Here is a 19156-nt window from a genome sequence, read left to right on the forward strand (position 1 = left end):
TTCAAAACACCCACCCCAATGCTGGGACAGCTGACAATCACATCACAGTTCAAAAGATTTGTGACATGCATTTACCTTGGCTTTAGCCCATAAAGAGAGATTTTGCTTTCTCTCTCCATGTGTGTGGAGTGTAACTACTATAATCTGTCTGGTTAACATGAGAGTGAACTACAGGAAGAAAAACAGGATGAAAGACAACACACCATGGCCAGAAAGACTAAAATGACATCAGAAGCTGGTCAGCTCTGTTGATTGCTACCATTCAGAGTTGATGATACCTGAAACACGAATATACTAGGACACAAATTTCCTAGAGAAATCAGTTCTACCCTAGTAAACTGATCACTGAGTCTCGAGAAGGTGCCCAGGGTTGTAATGAACAGAGAAAGTAAGATTAATTGCCCTGAAGTGCTTAAAATCTATTGGCTTGATTCTGCTTGTACTAAACTCCACAAACCAATTTCCAGTCATTACAGTGCAAACAGGAGGAAAAATCACTGGAAAGAAAAACAAAGTTAAGTCTGTTTTCAAACAGACAATTTAAATATGAAAGAAGATGTGGATGCACTGCCCACTGCATCTTCTGAGATTCTGGGGTGTTCCAAGGAATTGAGCAGTAACCACTGAAGAAGTTATGTTACAGTAATACATTCGAGGTGAGTAAAACTGGACACAAAAAGAATCCAAGATGCTTCAACAGACTGATTTAGCAGCCAATTCTCCTAGATTAATTTTGGTTAAAACTGAGGGCATTCCAACAACTTACAGTTAAAGGTATAAAACATAAATCAGAATCTATTTTGTTCCTTTTTGGGTAACATCCCAATTCTTTTACCAAATCTTGTAGTACTAGGGAAGCAAAATTCATTGACAAAGATTAGGGTCAGTTATTTTTCCTCTAAATTTTAATGTGAAGTTATTAAAAACAGCAAGGAAAATCACGGTTGAATTAGGAGCTTGATGCACTTCCTACACACAAAGGATTAAAACAGAAAATGAAACAAATACAAGCCTTCTGAATTCTGGATATAAGTCCAAACCATGCTACTTCAGCCTACTGACAAAACAGCCCAATTACAATTTTAATCAAGCAAACCTCTCCCTCAGTCACTACCAACAACTCTCATCCCCCTTCTTCTCATGGTCACCATAACAGAGTTAACTTTTTTGCCACCCCGTTCTGCCAACAGATGGCATTTTTTAACAGTATCTTACCCAACCTTTGGGTCAATTCTTCTAAATCATGGTGATAAGGACAGACGTCCCTTTTTCAATTGGGATACTGAACTTTAGGATTGCTGCTTGCCTTAGCACTAAAGGTTAAACACCAATGTTTGCACCATCAGGCCATTTCCCATTAGTCACAATGCCTGCACCCCCAGAAAGGGCTGAGACCCACCCTGTGTGGCTAGAGGATGTGTTCAGAGTGAGGTGCCTATGGCTTAGCAGAAGAGCACATCTTGGACATCAAAGCAATCTACAAGAAAGTAAAATATTTAAAATGCATGTCTGTAAAAGCAGTAGTTACAGGTGACACACCAGGTGCATCTCAATAGCTGCCATTTGGAAGTGCATTGAATTGGAGTCTGTGCAGCTCTGTGTATCTCCAAATACAGCATAAAATGTAAGTGTGTCCCTTACATACCTTGTCTCTTTAGCAAGCACAACTAAATAATTATTATAATCTTATTTAGCAATACAAATTGCTAGGAACTCATTTTATTAAGGGCGAAAGCTGGTCTTGATTGTTCTGAATCAATTGTTACATCAGTCTCAAATAGAAGAGTCCCTCTACTGCCTGTACAGAAGTCTCCCACTAGCCAACTCCAGCCAGCTCCATGGTAGACTTTCAGGCCAGGACAGTCTTGCATCCTGGGATCTGTACCAGTTGTTTAAAGGTGCCGGGAGCTCTTCTGAACAAAAGTAAATTGTTTACACTTCAAGCAGTTTTCTTAAATAGTAAAAAGAGAAACTACAGAAACTATGTACTGAAGGTCAGGTTTGCAAATCTAACAAATGATAAGACAGCTGAACAAAAAAAGGCAAGATAACGTAACATATGTTACTTAACTTCGTATATTTTTCTATCATTATCTTGTTAATTTTTTTAAAGTATATGCAAGTTTGGAAAGCTGTTATGAAGATTCACTTCATTTTTCTTTACTAAAGTAAATGTGGACACAAGTATAAGATAGGACCAAATGGCGAAATGCAGATAGAGAAACTAAGAATAGCTGGATCTCGAACAGTCACTTCACATGCAATTATCTCTGATCTAAGCAGCTGCACCAAACATATATTTTTTGTTTGGACACATCTGTAGATATGATGTATATAATTAATTGTTCGTTCAAAAATGCAATTTCATGATGCATTTGATTATTTAGATATAAAAGTTTTAATTCTCAGAGCTGACTAAAAATAGTGATTTTAATTTATTCCTGCTGCCTACAATTACCCACAACCATGTATTTTTAAATATTTCCAGACTATAAAAATTACTAATTTTTGCCACTTGTGTTTATCTGCATTTAGACTTTGATTTGGATAAATTAAGCTCTCAAGTGTTCCTTGCTTTATGAAACTCTGCATGTTGTACACTTCAACACAAATAAATGACTTCTACCATTAGAGGTTTAAATAATGTAATGTATTTCATGCTCAGCCTGAAGCTGGATTCCAATGAAGTTGCTAATGCACGTAATGATTAAGTGTAACTCAAATACTAACTGTGTTGTTGAAAACATGACAGGCAATAATTTGGTCTATTATATTCTGCCATTTAATTCCCTAGTACAGACATTCTCTGACACGTTATGAAGCAATGATTTACAATTATTCAAGCTGCAAAGGTCAGAAAGTGACATTATAATCATCTACACAGAGATCCCTTCTAATGCACAAAAAACTAGGTAATACCACACAAAAATAGTTTTACTAGAGTAACAACTTTCTATTTAAGATTTGCCAAACTGTACAAGAATAAATAATTAATTTACAATACAGTACATTAAGGCATCCTTGAAAATATGTTTTTCCTGCTCCTACCAATAAATTTATGAATAAGTCTTTTTTGATTGCTAAAGGCAATCTTAAGAGCAGCCTTTCACTAAAAGTAGCCTGTATTAATAGCAATCAGCTAAAAAATCTGTAAATCTAGAAGATTTTTCAGAAACAACAAACAGGAGTACAGCCAGTTGTTTTTTTTTATGCAGCTGGTCAAAGCACATCCTTATCTATAAGAACAAAGATCTATTACTCACTATGCTCAATATAGGTGAGTAGTTTTGTTTAGATATTCTCCAAGCAACCAGTGTCATTAAAAACTGAACTTTATACAGATCTCTGAATTACTCTTAGCATTAACAGCAGCAGCAGAAGTGAAGTTATTTCCATGTATGGGACACTATAACCGTCCCCAGAGCTTATTTATTCGAGGCTTTTAGAAATAACTTTATTTAGCAACACACTTATTTATCAGAACATGCTATGATATCTCCAGAACTAATTGAGAAAAGGAATTTCAAAGCAAATAGATAACTAAGGAGCAGAAAGTAAAAAAGATTAGTACATCCAGCCACCAAAAGACCAAAACAAAGCAAAAAAAAAAAAAAAAAAAAAAAAAAAAAAAAAAAAAAAAAAAAAAAAAAAAAAAAAAAAACACCCAAACAAAACAACAATAACAAACTAAACACCACATCAAAAACTACAAGACATGACTACTCCAGCAAGATACAGAAAAAAAAATCTTTTTGACCCCCCCCTTCAAATTCCTTTGTGTCTAGAAAGGCTTACTTTTGTTCTCAAAACACTTGACTACCACATATTAAATACTATTTGTGTAGTAAAAATAATAAAGACATTGCTACAAATGCCCAGTCAATCTGTAGGAAGGTAGCAAAAATGTTTAAGCACACGTTTTAAATACTGAAAATTTTCCCAGCAAGCCAAACCTACCTTATACCCATCTTCTTCAATCGATTTTTAAGTGGTCAGAAAGGAGAGGAAAAAAAATAAGAAGGAAGCAGCCACTCTTACTTGAATCATGTAACTACATACCCCAAAATTCTGTTTCTAAAAGCGAAGGCAAGAAAGAGGCAAAGGAATAATAGACATATTTTGAAAGCAAACATTGCCTATAAATTCTGTTCAAAATCTCAATTGCAGAACAATGCATTTTTCATATCCTACCTAAGGGATAAAATTTGAAAAGTGCATGGTAAGCCTTTTCACAGCGTTTCACCAGGCAAATTAAACAAAAATTTTAATGCTTAACCAAGATTTGCCCACCTAACCCAGGGTACCAGCCAATTTCAGTCAGACTTTCAAAAATTAAATTCAAATATACCCACAGAAAATAGACATTATCCCTGAAATAATGGGATATATTTTACAGCCATGGATATGGAAAAGAAAACAATTAACACACATCTGCAATAAGGCAATGAGTAGCAGACGGTTTCTTCCAAATGTTAAAACATTAGCGGTGTCCAATTTCTGTGTCATGTAGTTTCTGCTGTGCAGCTGAAGAAAAACAAACCCTGAACTTCAATTAAAAAAAAATAAAACAACACAGCAAAATTACTGCCTTTTTCACCAACTAGCTGAATTATATATTGTGTACTTTGTAGCATGTAAATATGAGGATCACTTGGAAAACTGAGACACAGCAAATGGTTCCTACAACACCACTAAAAATACACTTTTTGCCTTTTTTCTTTTTTGCCTTATTTTTAAGACCAAAATTTTGAAAAAAGTTGTCTTTAAAAAACATGATATTTTGAGACCATACCATGATGTTGCACTGACATTTCACCTTTAAAAAGTGCCCAAGCAGATTCAAAAGCTTTTGAAACACAATTTATACTCACAACTAGCAGAGGGCTTATTACTGAGAATCTAAAAGTCAGAGGATAGAATATTAACTACTGTAGAAAAGAAAACATAGTGCAGGACCTTCTGTTTGTGACAAAATTACAGAGTTAATGTTCCTGAAAGATCACTTCACCTTTTAAAGCATGATTTTTAAAAAGGTAAAATTTATAGCAATTAAAGCTAATGAAGAAATGCAGCATGAGCTGCTTATGTTCAGGAACTAATAGGTCCACTGAGCATTTCTAAGATTATTTAGCCATCAATGATAATGAATTGACATTGTCAGTGGTGTTAATGTACCAATGCTCTATAGTGCCACTAATCTGATAGCCAATCCTAGCAATTTTATCTTTTTTTATGTTGATACTTTATTTTTTTAACCAACACGCTACCCAGTCCTTTCAATTAAAAGAGCACAAATACAGCACAGGCTATTAACACTTTTTTCTGCTTTCCTGTATATAAGATGGCATATTCATTATATGAACTACGGTTCAAACTGCTATGGTTGTTCCTCTTTCAAATCCTGATCAATTCTTCAGGATTGCTAGCTACAGTGCAAAAATGTCTTTTCCAAATAAATCAGTATATGATTGTTAAAATACATTTTTGGTGCACATTAAGTGAAATGTGATGATTATTTAAACAGGGATATAAATCATGTTTTTTTAAGCATGTGGTACTTGGTGTATGTCTCTTAACCAGTTGTTTGGCCACATCTAAATAGCACAGCTCTACGTTGTTGATGAAAATTAACAATACACAGATATGGAAAATAAGTACCTCCCTGGCTACCAGGTATGACATGTCAGCAACATGGAGTAAGCAATCAGCTTAGGAAAGTGACTACCATTTCAATCCCAAGTTTAAATCATTCATACATGTTTTGCTCTCTCTCTCTCACACATAATTGTTGTGAATCCCAGCCAAGAGTTGTGTAATTTCTGAGACAGGTTCTGTCAGACATGTCAATCCTGAAGTGACAGAATGGGTTTTTGAAAAAATGAGGTGCCAAATCCTAATAATTTTAATTCTCTTCTTTTTTTGTAAAACATACCATATTAGGTGGTTTGAATTTTTTTTTTTTTTTTTTGCTTTTCCTCTCACAAGGAAATAGTTAAATAATATGATGATTTTTCAGTTTCAATTTAAGTTAAAAAGGATTTGAACAAACAACAAACAAACAATGTCAAGTTTATGGACATTTGTTTCTAAGGAAGAGACTTTAACCTTTGCTAAACACTTTTGTGGATGTGTAGTTTTTAATTAACTTCCATGTCAAATTCTTGGCAATTGACAAATCAGACACAGCAAATAAGACTTTTAAAACAATATAAAATACCCTACCACATTCATATTAACTATGCTTCAAAATAAGGAGTAGCAGAAGTTATTCTAGTACTGATATACGGTGGACTTAGGAATTGGGCTCATGCATTTTTCTCATTTCAAGAAATCAGCAATAATTTTCTTAAGTGAGTAAACCCATCCAAAGTATCTCATAATGCTGCATGCAAAATTATTTGACAAACAGAGATGAATCAGTGAAAATCACTCAGCTGCATCATCAGCTGAAGATTCATTTGTCTTCTAAAATGTGTAACTCACTTTGTCCTGCAGTAGCTTGGTACACTAAGGCTAAAAAATCTCCTCCTGCTGAATATAATGCCCAACATCACACCACACCATGCATGTGTGCACTGCACCATCTAATTGAACCTGTGCTCTTCTACACATTAGCCATAAGACTGCTACAGCAGGTTACATGGGTTTGCGTAAAATGTTTTTATATGATGCATATATTAGTTAATTTCTTCAGCATAATAACATTAAAATATATTTTTAATCAGAACTAAGGTATTAAAATCCAACTTTGAATGTCCTATGATGGACCATATATGCCATGGCATTTTAAAACCTTTTAAACATTTCTGCTAAATTAATTAGTTTTGCATTAAGGAATCTCAATGCCTCCTATTAAATGCAACACATTTGAAGGACAATTAAACATTATGAATGATCCTTCTAAGGAAATAACATTTGTTAAAAGAAAACCAAGATTTTTTAGGTAACAAACAGGAACACAAGCACACACAGAAGTCTTCAATTTACTTGAAAAGTCTTATGCCTGCAATATTTTAGATCAGTTTGTTTGAAAAAATCTGTCTTCTGTTTTGTTTTCATAAAGAATGAAAACCCTAATGGAGTCCAGAAATCTGTTAATGGTACTAAAATTATAACAGTATAGCAAAAGAAAAAACCCCACACAGTAAAGTCTATATTATATATTTTTTATGTCTTTAAATGGAATTTACAGTTCTCCCTGGCAATGTGAATGAACATCCTATAATTTAGTCAATTTACAGATTACAGGTTCAAATTGACCTTGTAGCCCATAAAATTGCTCATCTTCAGTGCAGGATTAGAAGTGGGAAAAGAATGTCATAACTGTATTTAAGGAATTTACCATAACAATGGAAAGGAGGATATGCATGCATAATTTTAGCCACTCTTGCTCACATCACAGTTTTCAATTCTGAAACAATGCATATTCTGTGCTCTTCTCCTGGTTAACCATGGTGGAAACTGTTTCAATTTACTCACCCACAGACATGACACTTGTATTCCCTCATCCCAAGGTGCCTCTTGACATGGTTTCTGGCATCTCCAAGCTGAGCTGTTGCAAAGTGGCATATCTTGCACTTGAACGGCTTTGATCCTAAGTAAAATTTAGCATAAGATATGAGTTGAATTAGAATAAAATATCACCCATGGTTAAAGAAATAAAAATTCCTGAAGAAAAAGAACCTTTTAAAAACCTATCCCACATTTAACCTGTTTGAAATTTTTGCCTAATAAAGAAGTGTCTGGTACATAGATTTATAACTCCAAGGACACAGACAGTATATTCTATGTACTATATTCTACACATTACTCATTAAAGTTTCCTCAAGTTCAAGACTACAGAAAATACTCTCAATTTTTAACCTGGTCTCTTTCTTTAAAACCCACAAAATATATTAAAATGAGACGAAATTACAATAGGCAAATAACGTTTCAACAAGATGGCAAATGTTCTATACCTTTCCCAAAATGCTGAAACTCAGGTAATGGTCTTAAAGTGGCCTAGTATTGGTTTAAAGTGCAAAATGTAGTTTTGGTTTTAGCAAATATTTTTAAAGAAAAATAATATTACAAGTCTTCCAACTTTGAATAGATTTCACATTAGCATTGGTATTTCAGATTTGTTCTGTCACACACAGCAAATGATTCATCACCTAGCTATTGTAATGGCATGCAATGTATGAATATACAGTGGATAAAATATTATGCCTTTATGACTGTTTTATGGTCAAGAATTTATGATTATTCTGCAAACCAGAAGTATTGACATTTTGGCTATTATTTATTTCAAGAAGAAACTTTAATATTAAATGTCTGCTGCAGACCAAAGAACTCTGAAATTATTTCTCTAAGGAAAAAGTATCAACCTATTTCTTGTACCGCATCAGTTCAGCAAAAAATCAAATTATTCACCTATCTTAATTAACATTAATGATCATCTCTCAAGATGGAAAAACTATCTTTTTTTACTGACATAGTTAAACTGGGCACATGTCAGTCCCCATGTTACTACACAGCAACATCATTCCAGAAGCACTTTCCAATTTTCTGACCACTAAATCCTTCAATCAATAAATCAAAAACATAGAATTGCAGTTAAAAGTAAGTACAATATGGTCAAAGAGTCTCCATATTATGTTTAGTATATGTTTTGTGAAGCATTTCTTCCAATACAGTTAAGCATAATATGAAATATGAGATCTTTAATAAATATACATAAAGAGCTCTGATAAGAAAAATGTTGCATTGTATCATACTTGATCAATGAACCTTTTTGCATTGCCCTTGAAAACAGAATATTGTCCAAGAATCCACTGGTGAAATTGAGGATCTTCGTAAAAATTTTTAGAGTCTTAAATTTCAATTTAATTCCCAAAAGCTAACGAAAAATGAAGCATTTAATTTTAATCTTCTACCCGAAATAAAAAAGTCAACAGTACTAAGCACGGGCAGACAAGGTTGAATATTTCACAGTTCAATGACAATGAAGCCAGATCTCTTAATACTTCCATTTCTACTGTTGGAAGTAGATGTAAAATATATTTAGCACCTCAGTGGTTATATCTAGTCAGCTTTATATGTTTAAGTGTCAAAAGCAGGTTCAGACTGCAGCTCACAGGAATCACATTCTATCTACCACACTGAAAAAAACCCCAGTTTATTTAAATGATCCTGATAAAACTGAATTAATCATTAATTGGGTGACATTTCAAATCAACACTGCATTCTGTAAAGAGACATAGGCAAATAAAAAAAAAAATCTTATCTCTGCATTAAAAGACCACTAAAAGTCGATGTTTTAACTCATGACCTCTAGCTGGACAATGAATAACAAGGCCACAGGTGAGGAGGATTTTTTTTTTTTTTATCTATTGGTGTTTATACTGTTCTTTTTTTTTTTTTTTTTTTCTCATAGAAGTCAAATGCCATGTGGATTCTATCTTATGTTACCTTAGTTTCTCTCCTACTGATTAAATTGTAAATTCGTTCCTCATTCTGTTACTGCAGGTGTCCCACAGGGCTTCCATACAAGACCTTTGCTGTTTTCCATTTACATGACTCCTTTGTGAAGAACTCAAGTTCAGACCAATCGTGACTACAGTGTGCTGACAATACAGAAATGTATTATTCTGTTGACTGCTCTCATCCAAAAATCACTGAGGCCTTGAGGGGTTTTGATTTTTTTTTCTCAGACCCAGAGCTGAATATCTGTTAACATCTCCATTTAAACTCCATGAAAATTCAAGTGCTGGCAGGCTCCAGTCAGTACTTATCACCTGAACAAAAGCAGTCTATCTCCCTTTTAGGGTGCTGGTGCCAAATTTGTTCCAGTATGTTCTTGGATGAAACAACCCAAAATTTTATACTAAAAATGAAGACATTAGACTAGGATTTAAATTAATGGTTGAAAAAAACCCACATTTGCCATAAAGCTGTCTGAAACAATGTAAAACATTTAACCACTTCTTAGCCATACATATCACCAACTTCAGTGGTTTTCTTATGCTGCTTTAAACTGTGATACCACTGGAGATTCACATTTGGCTTTAAGTTCTCAGGAAAAAAAAAAAAGAGAAAAATGCTTTCACTGTATCATCTTTTCAGTCAAATGACACACAAAAAAAAATCCACCAAACTACTTTTTGCACGAGTTATGACATGGAAAACAATGTACATTTTCCAATGGCAGCAGGAAACAATAAGGCTCTTAACAATTGGGGAATACTAAACCAACCAACACCAGAACAACAACAACAAAACAAAGAAAGACCAAGACCACTGGACCAAACTGAAAATAAGTCTAAATTTAAGTGTTCACATAAATTTAAGGCACACATAAACCATTCTACTGCTCTGTAAAAAAATACTTGAGTTCATAATCCTTACTTTACACTGGGACAATACCGACCCAAAGCTGTAAGAAAAAACTCACTGTCACAGCTTTAGGCCAGCCAAAGGCAACATCACCTGCACCTGCAGGCATTGCTGTGTTCTAGCTCAGGCCCAGTGCAAAATGAGCATCATACCACTTCCTCCTATGTTTAGGACATGGGGAGTAATACAGCATACTTGCATTGGGCACAACTGCCATTAACTGAGAAGTCTGATGAGAAAAGAAACACAAAGATGATGCACATGCAGGTGAATTTTCCTCAGATGTTGATTGTTAATTAAGTTTATGGGACCTCCATCAACTGCAAACTAAAAAGTCTTCCACCTCTACTACTCCTTTTATTTTTCTTTACACTTCCTCATTTTCACTTGTCAACATGTGATGGACTTACTTGTTAGGTCCTCTATAGCAAAGCTTCCCTTTCATTTGCAATGTGAAAATCTCCTACATTACTTAATGGTATTTCAAAACATTACTTTTCTATTAATGGAAATTACTAGTTGTATCTTTCTGCAACTTTCCCTTCCCTCCATCACCCCAAATCATCACTGATTACTCAATTAAAAATAAGGAAAGGAGTTGATGATGGTTACACATACATACACATGTATATAAGCCTATTTATGCACAGCCAGATGCTGATGAAAGACTTCTTTAAAATAAATGGGAAAAAATAAATGGGAAAAAATAAATGGGAAGCGTGGTTGTGCTCTCATGTACCTGTTGTAAGTCTGGGACAGGTGAGAAGTTGGAAATGGTGGACTTTGCCTCACCAACATCACGGGAACTGTACATAGAGTTGGTGCTGCCACCACTCCCAACAACCTAAACATATCTGTTTGCTTTTAAACTGCATCCACTGTGATACAGGTAGGAAGAAAAGAAAAAAGAAGACCACAAACAGAAAAATACAGATTGGAAGAAAAAGCCTTCTTCCTATTAAGTATTAACAAAAGTCTCCACATTACTATTTATGTGAATAAGCAAAGCATAAGTAAAACATTTTGTTTCAAGTTGCATTGAGAAAGAGGGCAGATAAAGCTCTGTTCTGCAACCCTTCTATACTTCTGCACCAAAAAATTACTTGCAAAATTAAATTTATTCTTTTCACTGCTTTGCATATTTAGTACTGTCCAAAAGCACAGTAAAAATATACTCCATGATAAGACCTACACACGAGATGTTAAAAAGTACACTAACTTTTACTAAATGCTACAATCAATGATGTAACTTATGTAAGTAGGGTTGCTTTGTCATATATTGATAGTTACCTCACTTTCACATCCACATTAACTTGATTTTAAATGCAATTAATACATATAGTCAAGGAAGACTAATGGACTACATTCTGCACTTAACCTGGTGGACATTTTCAAATGGCACAAGTGACCAGTGCAAACCTATTTTGCATTGTAAACGACTAAATAAATCTTAATGGATTAAGAATGATCAGCTATCAACACACAAGGGAAATTAAGTGCTGAAATGCCTACATTGATTATTTTAAATTATTAGCCTTACTCTGTTCTTGAATTTGTATGCTTTTAGTGAGCTTTAACACATTTACAAGACTTATTGACTATAATTACAAGAGAATTCAAGTAATGGACACATCAATTATAAGCAACATGTCTTGACCAGACAGTTGCATAAAGAATTCTAAAGAGAGCTCCATTAGCATCCTCCCCCTTAGTTTTGTTCAGTTTTATCTGCCGTAAGAGGGCATATTAAGGGCTTATACAGCTGTTCTGACCATGTGAACATGAGCATCCCTCTAAAGACTTAACACTGCATTCGAAGTTGGATATTAGCTGAAGCAATACAGATAACTACACTATTGACAGGACAGAAATAATGCTGAAAGTACTAAGTATGTGAGTTATTGGTATACATGGATACTGCAGTTATAGTAAAATACTTTGAAAGGTTTGAAATACAATGTCCGTGTTCCCCGAGATTAATTTTTAGGATTTGTTGTCCAGTCATGCCCTTGCCTTTTCATAAAAAAACCTTACAAAACTATTTTAGGATTATGTCAGGAATTACCATTCTTTTATGCTTATTTTTTCTTACCTTTTTGTTCTCTTCCTTGTAACCATGCACTAAGTTTCAAATACTGCATGAATTTAAACTATAGCTTCCATAATAAGCCATTATTTAAAAGTACAGTAAAATAAACCTTACAGTTTTAATGAAAATATGTTCATTGAAATGTGAATTTATTATTCAAATCCACTCATAAATTCAGCCATGGAGACACCACTTGTCTAAGCAGAGCTCAGTGATTTAGAAAAGCTGTCTATTTAAAATAAAGAATGTATGGCAGGTTTATAGAAACATCGCAGTGAATTTTTACATAAATTTAGAACTGCAGCTTATGCATTTTTCTACAGAAATGTTTTTAAATTTTCCACTTAAAATTAAACATAAAAATGAATTTAAAGTGTGATCAGCATAGAAACTAAATCAGATGTTATATCCCTGTGCAACACATCAGCACTGCATACCACCTTCCAAAAAGGCTGACCAATTCCAACTGCTATAACTTATTTCTACAAAAACCTCTTCTTGTTTCTTATTGGTATTTCTCTAGGAATGATGTAATACCAAATGCCTACTCTGAAGCATTATGTAATGCTCAAAGTTTCACTTAATTGAAATGAAATAAACAACTTGGATATTAAACAACTGCACAGAAGAGAAAGAAAGAACAGCTACTTGTTCCTTGTTCTCTCAAACCATCACTGCTTCATTATATAAATATAAGAACCAATCAGTGGTTACAATTTAGATGAAAAGGAAAAAATATCTCAATATGAAACAAAAAGCAGAAGGGTGACTGTACTTGAAATGTTCTTACATTTTCTGCCCTTTGATCACTGCATTTTCATACCCTTTTAGATAATTTTGAATTTAATCAGGGGCTCATCAGGCGATACAAATGCCGGTTCATAAGAAATATTAAAGGACTAAACAAGCAGAAAAAGACCAACGGTATGATTTACTCTGTTTGAAAGAGACCAATTGCAACAACAGCATTTCCATACCTGTGTGGGTACGGATGTGAGCTAGGAAGGCCATGGAATTGCTACTTCTACACATCTTCCCACAATACTTGCAGACATTGCCTTGGTTCTCTTCCCTCTCCCTGTTTATCTGCTCAGTGTCTTCAACAATGTATTTATTGACTTCCCGCAGCAGCTCTTCATGTTGCTCTTTGATGTGGAGAAACAAGCTCTGCTCTGAATCGAAGGGCTCTGTGCACTTCAAACACTTAAATGTTGCACCTCCTTCGGGCAGCTCCTCCACGCTCGCCTGCTCATTTCGCATGTGCCCAGCACTGGCCAAGTGCTGGTGAAGGTTGCTTTCTGTGTAAAATGATTTTCCACAGAGTAAGCAATGAAAATGCTTTTCTTTTGAAGGATGTTTCATGGCTATGTGAACATTTAGTCCGCTCAAACCATCTGCTAGAAAGCCACAGTCATCGCAGCGAATACGCGTCGATTCCCCAAGGGAAATTCCTTCTGATTTCTTCTTTTTCCCACCAGTTGTTGAAGTGTCTGCTTTCACTGTGAGCTCACTAGCTTTCACTGCCCCTGACATCTGTCCTTCTGCAGAATGGTCAGTGGCCTCCCCATCTTGATGACTTTTTAACCTCACTATAGAAGAATCAAACTTGCCAACATTTTGCATTGCCTTTCCTTTATCATCAGCACTGATAACTGTTCCTAAAGCCTCATTACTACTTTCTTGCATATCCTCAGCTGTTGAGCCATCTGCCTCCCAAACATTGTTATTTATAGCTACTTCAGCTTCATGTTGTGCTTCCATAAGGGCTTCTTCTTCCTCTCCAGTAGGATCCTCTCTGAAACTTCTGTTGCCATCTAAACTATGTCTATTTTGTACTGTTTCTCCAGTGTTTCCAGCAAAATTTGATTGCTCCACTGCACTACTTGTTTCTGGAAGACTTAGCATAAGTGGGTTATTTTTCTTCAGTAATTTTTTTTGGAGCCTGTCTTTGTCTCTACACTCTGCTTCTGGGTTTTCACTATTTTCTTCCAAGCTCTCCATACCCTTTTCTGAATTGAAGTTTGTGTTGCTTGATCTATTTTGGTTTTCATCATTGCAATAATCATCTGAGTTGAGCAGCTCCTGACCATGCTTACTTTTCTGCACCCCACAAGTACTTGTTTCTTTAACTTGTTCTTCTTTGACAAGTTCAACAACTTTATCTTTCTGAGGAGTTTGCTGGAATCCTTCACAAAAAGAGTTTTCTTCTCCATTTTTAGACTTCTTATCAAGTTCATCTCCTCCTGCATTTTGGGAACTGACATCTTCAGAGATTCTTGGAGATGTATTTTCATTTAAGGCAGTACACTCAGTAAAGCTTTTATTTATGTGATCACCTTCTGATGCATCACTGGCACACTTTGTTTCATCTAAAATGGTTTTTGATTCTCCTGCACTGCAATGGTGCTCCTCTCGAGGCAAGGCAGTGCCTTCTTTAGTGATACCTGCTGTATTGGCTTCCTCTGCAGAAGAAGAACAGACATAAGATTCTCTTCTGATTTTATGTTTCTCTGTTGCTGCATGCCTTATCATCTCTCTGCGAGTAACAGCATAGTAGTCACAAGCCATGCAGTAGTATTCAAATTGTTTTGTATGTTTTCGCTTCACATGCAGTTCTAAAGAAGCAGCAGAATGAGCAATGAAGCTACAGTGTACACACTTGTTGCCATTTGCATCCGCTGTCCTTCTCTGGAAGCTTGGGTCACAATCTTGAGCAACAGTCGCTGGTTCCAGCAACACACTTTGGTTTATATTCAATGGATTCCTAGCAGACTGCAAATCTGGCAGCCTAGTGGCATTTGCAGCTTTTAACTCAGTATCTCCTTGCTCAACTTCCTGATTGTCTAAGACAGAATTTTCCAAATCTGATGACTGGCCACCATCCTCAACATGTTCAGGCAAGGCAATCATGGGGCTGTTAATCTTCTTGTTCATGGATTCGAAATTACCTCCTTCAGGGCCAACGATGATCTCCGAGTTCTGTTTTCCACATCCTTCTATTTCAACACGGCTTTTGTGCTTTTTGGTTGCACAGTGACGTTCCATATCTCCTTTGGTGACAGTGTAGTAATTGCAAATCTTACACAAATAGCTGTATTGATGACTGTGCTTTCGCCTGATATGAACAGTCAAATTTGTAGCACTGGAGGCCAAAAGTCCACAATGGGTACATGTTCTAGAAATAGTACCTTTAGGTTTCCCTCCTCTGGATGCATCAGCTAAAACCAATTCATTTTCACCAATCCTTCGCTCAAGTGGAACAAACTCCTTATTTCCCGACACATTTTCCACAGAAGAGGATGAAACATGTATAATTTCTTTATCCAACTCTGTATTTCCACTCCCAGAAATGGAAGTATCCACCACTGATTTAATGCCGCCAACACCAACACAAACCTTTACAATACATTCTTCAAAACGTAGTCCAATGTTGTTTTTCCTGGCATTTTCAAGATGCTTGCTTCTTTTGATATGTTTCTCCATTCCCTCCTTACTCAGTGAGTAGAGATTACATGCTTTGCAAAGGAAATGATACTCTTGTGCATGTCGGAGTTTTATGTGCCTTGTAAGAACTGTGGAAGATCTTGTCTTATAAAAACATTTTTTACATTGAAATTGGGTTTTATTCAGAACAGAATGCTTTAGTTCATTCCTATGATTTATGAAGGAAGAATCTGGAGGTTTTGCTTGCATTGACAATTCCATTTCCTTTACAAGTCTTTGGCTATTGTTTGATACTGAGTCACTGTAAGGTACCACTTGCAAGGTCTGCTCATTGATACTCAATGGAGTAGCTTGCTGAAATAATGAACCATCGTGTTTCTCAATTTTTTGATGATTTATCAGCTCTTCTTCCAATTGAAAAAAAAGAACGCAAGCGGGACAACTATGGGACATGTTATGCACTTCACTCATATGGCTTTGAAGGCTGACCAAACTCAAGCTGGTAAATGAACAAAGTTGACAATTAAAGCTACAACAATCCATCTGGTGTTTACTGTCCTGACAGTGTTGCTTCATGTCTTCCCTGACTCCAGAGGAATAGCTACACATCTGACAATGAAATTGGTTCTTCTTTATATGAAGCTTTGCAACATGAGTTTCCAAACTTTCTCGGTCATGAAAAACATGACCACAATCCATGCAAGTATGAAGAGCACCACCATCAGCAATAAGTTTAACTTCAGAGTCTTTAGCTTCTGCAGTACTAGAAGAAGAGGTATTTGGCTTATATTCAGTAAGATCTTGTATTTCTACAGCAATATTACAATTATTTTTAGCATCTTTTTCTAGTTCTGTATGTGACACAGGGCTTGACTGATCATGTTTAAGCTGTGTGCTGGAGATAGCCTCCTCATGTACTCTCTGAGTTTCAGATTTGGGTCTCTTCCTATTCCCCAAGAAGCTGTATCTTCTTTTAACCTGCCTTTTTAATCGAGAAGACCTACTCTGTCCAAATGAAGACCTTAACAAGTAAACATTTCTTTTGTGTTTCAGTTTATCAAATCTCCTTGTCCTGTGTAAACTGTTAAGTAGTTTTTTGGTAGTTGGAAGGGATTCTGTTTTCGGCAAGATATTTTCTGATGGTCCTGGTATTTCTAGTTTTTCATTGTGAACTTTATCATTTCCTTCTGTACCAGAAGAAAGCAATGTTTCTTCCATCATAGTATCTGTTTTTTCAGTGAGAGTATTTGAAGATGGTATCATTTCAACATGTTCACTGCCATAGTTTTGTTTAGACAAGTTTACTTCGGAGCCTTTCAGTGCACTGCAAACACTTAATTCTTTTGCATCAGCAGTTCTTGCCCTTAATTTATTGGTCCCAGGTTTTGCCCTGATCTTCCTCTCTTTGGTTTCAGTAGATTGTTGGGTTTTAAAGGATTTTTTTGTCAATATCTGTACAAATCCTCCCCGTGCAGCAAGATTTTGGTGTCGAAGGTGAGTCTTGCCAAGGAAATGAGAATTTAGGAGACTCTCTTCAGCACTCTGAAAACCACAAAGATCACAAGAAAATATCTTGGATTTCTCACACTCTCGCTTAACATGCATATGTGACGTCAAACTACATTCACCTATGGAACTACAGTGAGGGCGTGTTTGTTCTTTGGATCGTTTAGAGAGGCTTTCTTGTTTATGTTTTTCCTTATCAGAGCAGGAAGGTAAACACTGATCATTCATTTTGCCTTTAGGGTCTTTGTCTGTGTTTCCAGCTGTACAGACAACACTGATTTCTTCTGAAGAATGTAATTTATCAGGAACAACAGCTGACACCTCTTGTGAATGTTTATTTTCCTTGTGAATTTTCAGTATGGCATCATCATCAGCACATCTGAAATTATAACGAAGGCACAGGATATCTGAATTAAATATGTCACCATCAGGACAACTGGTGACTCCTTCTTTCTTTACAGCTCCAGCTATCACACCACATGTTTCTTCAGCTAAAACTTTTTGTAATTTCCTTCCACTATCTTTTATGTCTTCTGAAGAACTCAGCTTTCTTTTCCTGGACACATTTTCAGGTTTCTCTGCTTCAACAACATCCAGATTTGGTGATTCTGACAGTGCTGTTTTGTTTGTGCCATTCTCTCTTTCCTTCTTTTCAAGGTCCGTGAACACTTCATCCGATGTAAGCCTTATTTTCTGCTGAGATGGAGAGTGGCATCCAGTATTTTCTCCTGTTGTATTTCTTGGGGATTCTTCTGTCAACTCAACTTGTAAATTCTCATCAACATCATCTCTCTTCTTATTTTCCTCCCCATCCATTTTTAACTATGATATTACCAATTGTAGATCATTTGGTTTAGCACCTGCAAAACCAAAGAGTTGTTATTAGTCTTTTACGCAAACTTAAAGGTTAAAAGAAAAAAAAATTTAAAACCCCCATGCAATACAAAAAATTGAAATCAATTAAAGATATGAGGCAACTGTTTCATCATGGTATCTAAACCACCTTCTAGTTACAGAGCTCTCACTGTGATGAGCACCATGTGAACAAACACTTAGATCTCATAGTTTTTATGTTATCAAGTAATCTTCTATATGCTTTAAACTTGGGCAGACAAACATGAACTTTGCTTCTGGAAGTATATTTAGGACACAAAATACTAACAACTCAAAAATCAGCTTCCCATTTAAATGTTCCCAGGAGAAATAATCATGACTGCAACAACAAGCAAAACAAAACCAACATAAGTGTTAAATATTTTAAGTATGCACCTTGCTTTCCTTCTTCTGCTTAGATTACCTGCTAAAGAGAAAGAGGGAAAACACAAATAGAACCATGTTCTATTTGTGAATATGCTGAAAATAAAGCTTCCTATCATTCCTAAAATATCCTCTCAAACATCATTTCCCAATTGGGGAGGAGAGAGGGAGGAACAAAATGTCATGAAATAACAGTGCAGAGAAGGGCAGCGCCTTTGAGACCCAGCACAAACACCAACCATTCAAATCCAGTTACCAAAAGCTTTTGCTCAACTGCCCAGTGTGACCCTCGTGCTCCAAAGAAGATGCCGCCACTAGAAAACTGACGCTACCAACACAGTTTATAAGAGGAATGGGGATGTGAAATCAAATCTTGACATTTATTACCTTTTCATTTTGATATGAAGCAACTGAGAATTGAAAATGCATTTCATTTTAACAGATGATTAAATACTAAATGTTTATTTATGTGCTTTACACTATGAT

General features: G+C 35.5%; 1 protein-coding gene across 2 annotated transcripts in view; it reads right to left on the bottom strand.

The window, feature by feature from the left end:
* The window catches only part of ZNF407 (zinc finger protein 407), a 335862-nt gene that overhangs the window by 291054 nt on the left and 25652 nt on the right, over nucleotides 1-19156 (bottom strand). For both annotated transcript variants that reach the window (XM_066328276.1, XM_066328282.1), the window contains 2 exons: nucleotides 13441-18273; nucleotides 7480-7594 (listed from right to left, as the gene is read on the bottom strand). In XM_066328276.1, the coding sequence (XP_066184373.1) occupies nucleotides 7480-7594; nucleotides 13441-18229 (4904 nt within the window). In that variant the 5' untranslated portion in view covers nucleotides 18230-18273. The remainder of the gene's footprint in view (nucleotides 1-7479; nucleotides 7595-13440; nucleotides 18274-19156) is intronic.

Source organism: Sylvia atricapilla, chromosome 1 (assembly GCF_009819655.1).
Source record: "Sylvia atricapilla isolate bSylAtr1 chromosome 1, bSylAtr1.pri, whole genome shotgun sequence".
In the NCBI taxonomy this organism is placed as follows: Eukaryota; Metazoa; Chordata; class Aves; order Passeriformes; family Sylviidae; genus Sylvia; species Sylvia atricapilla.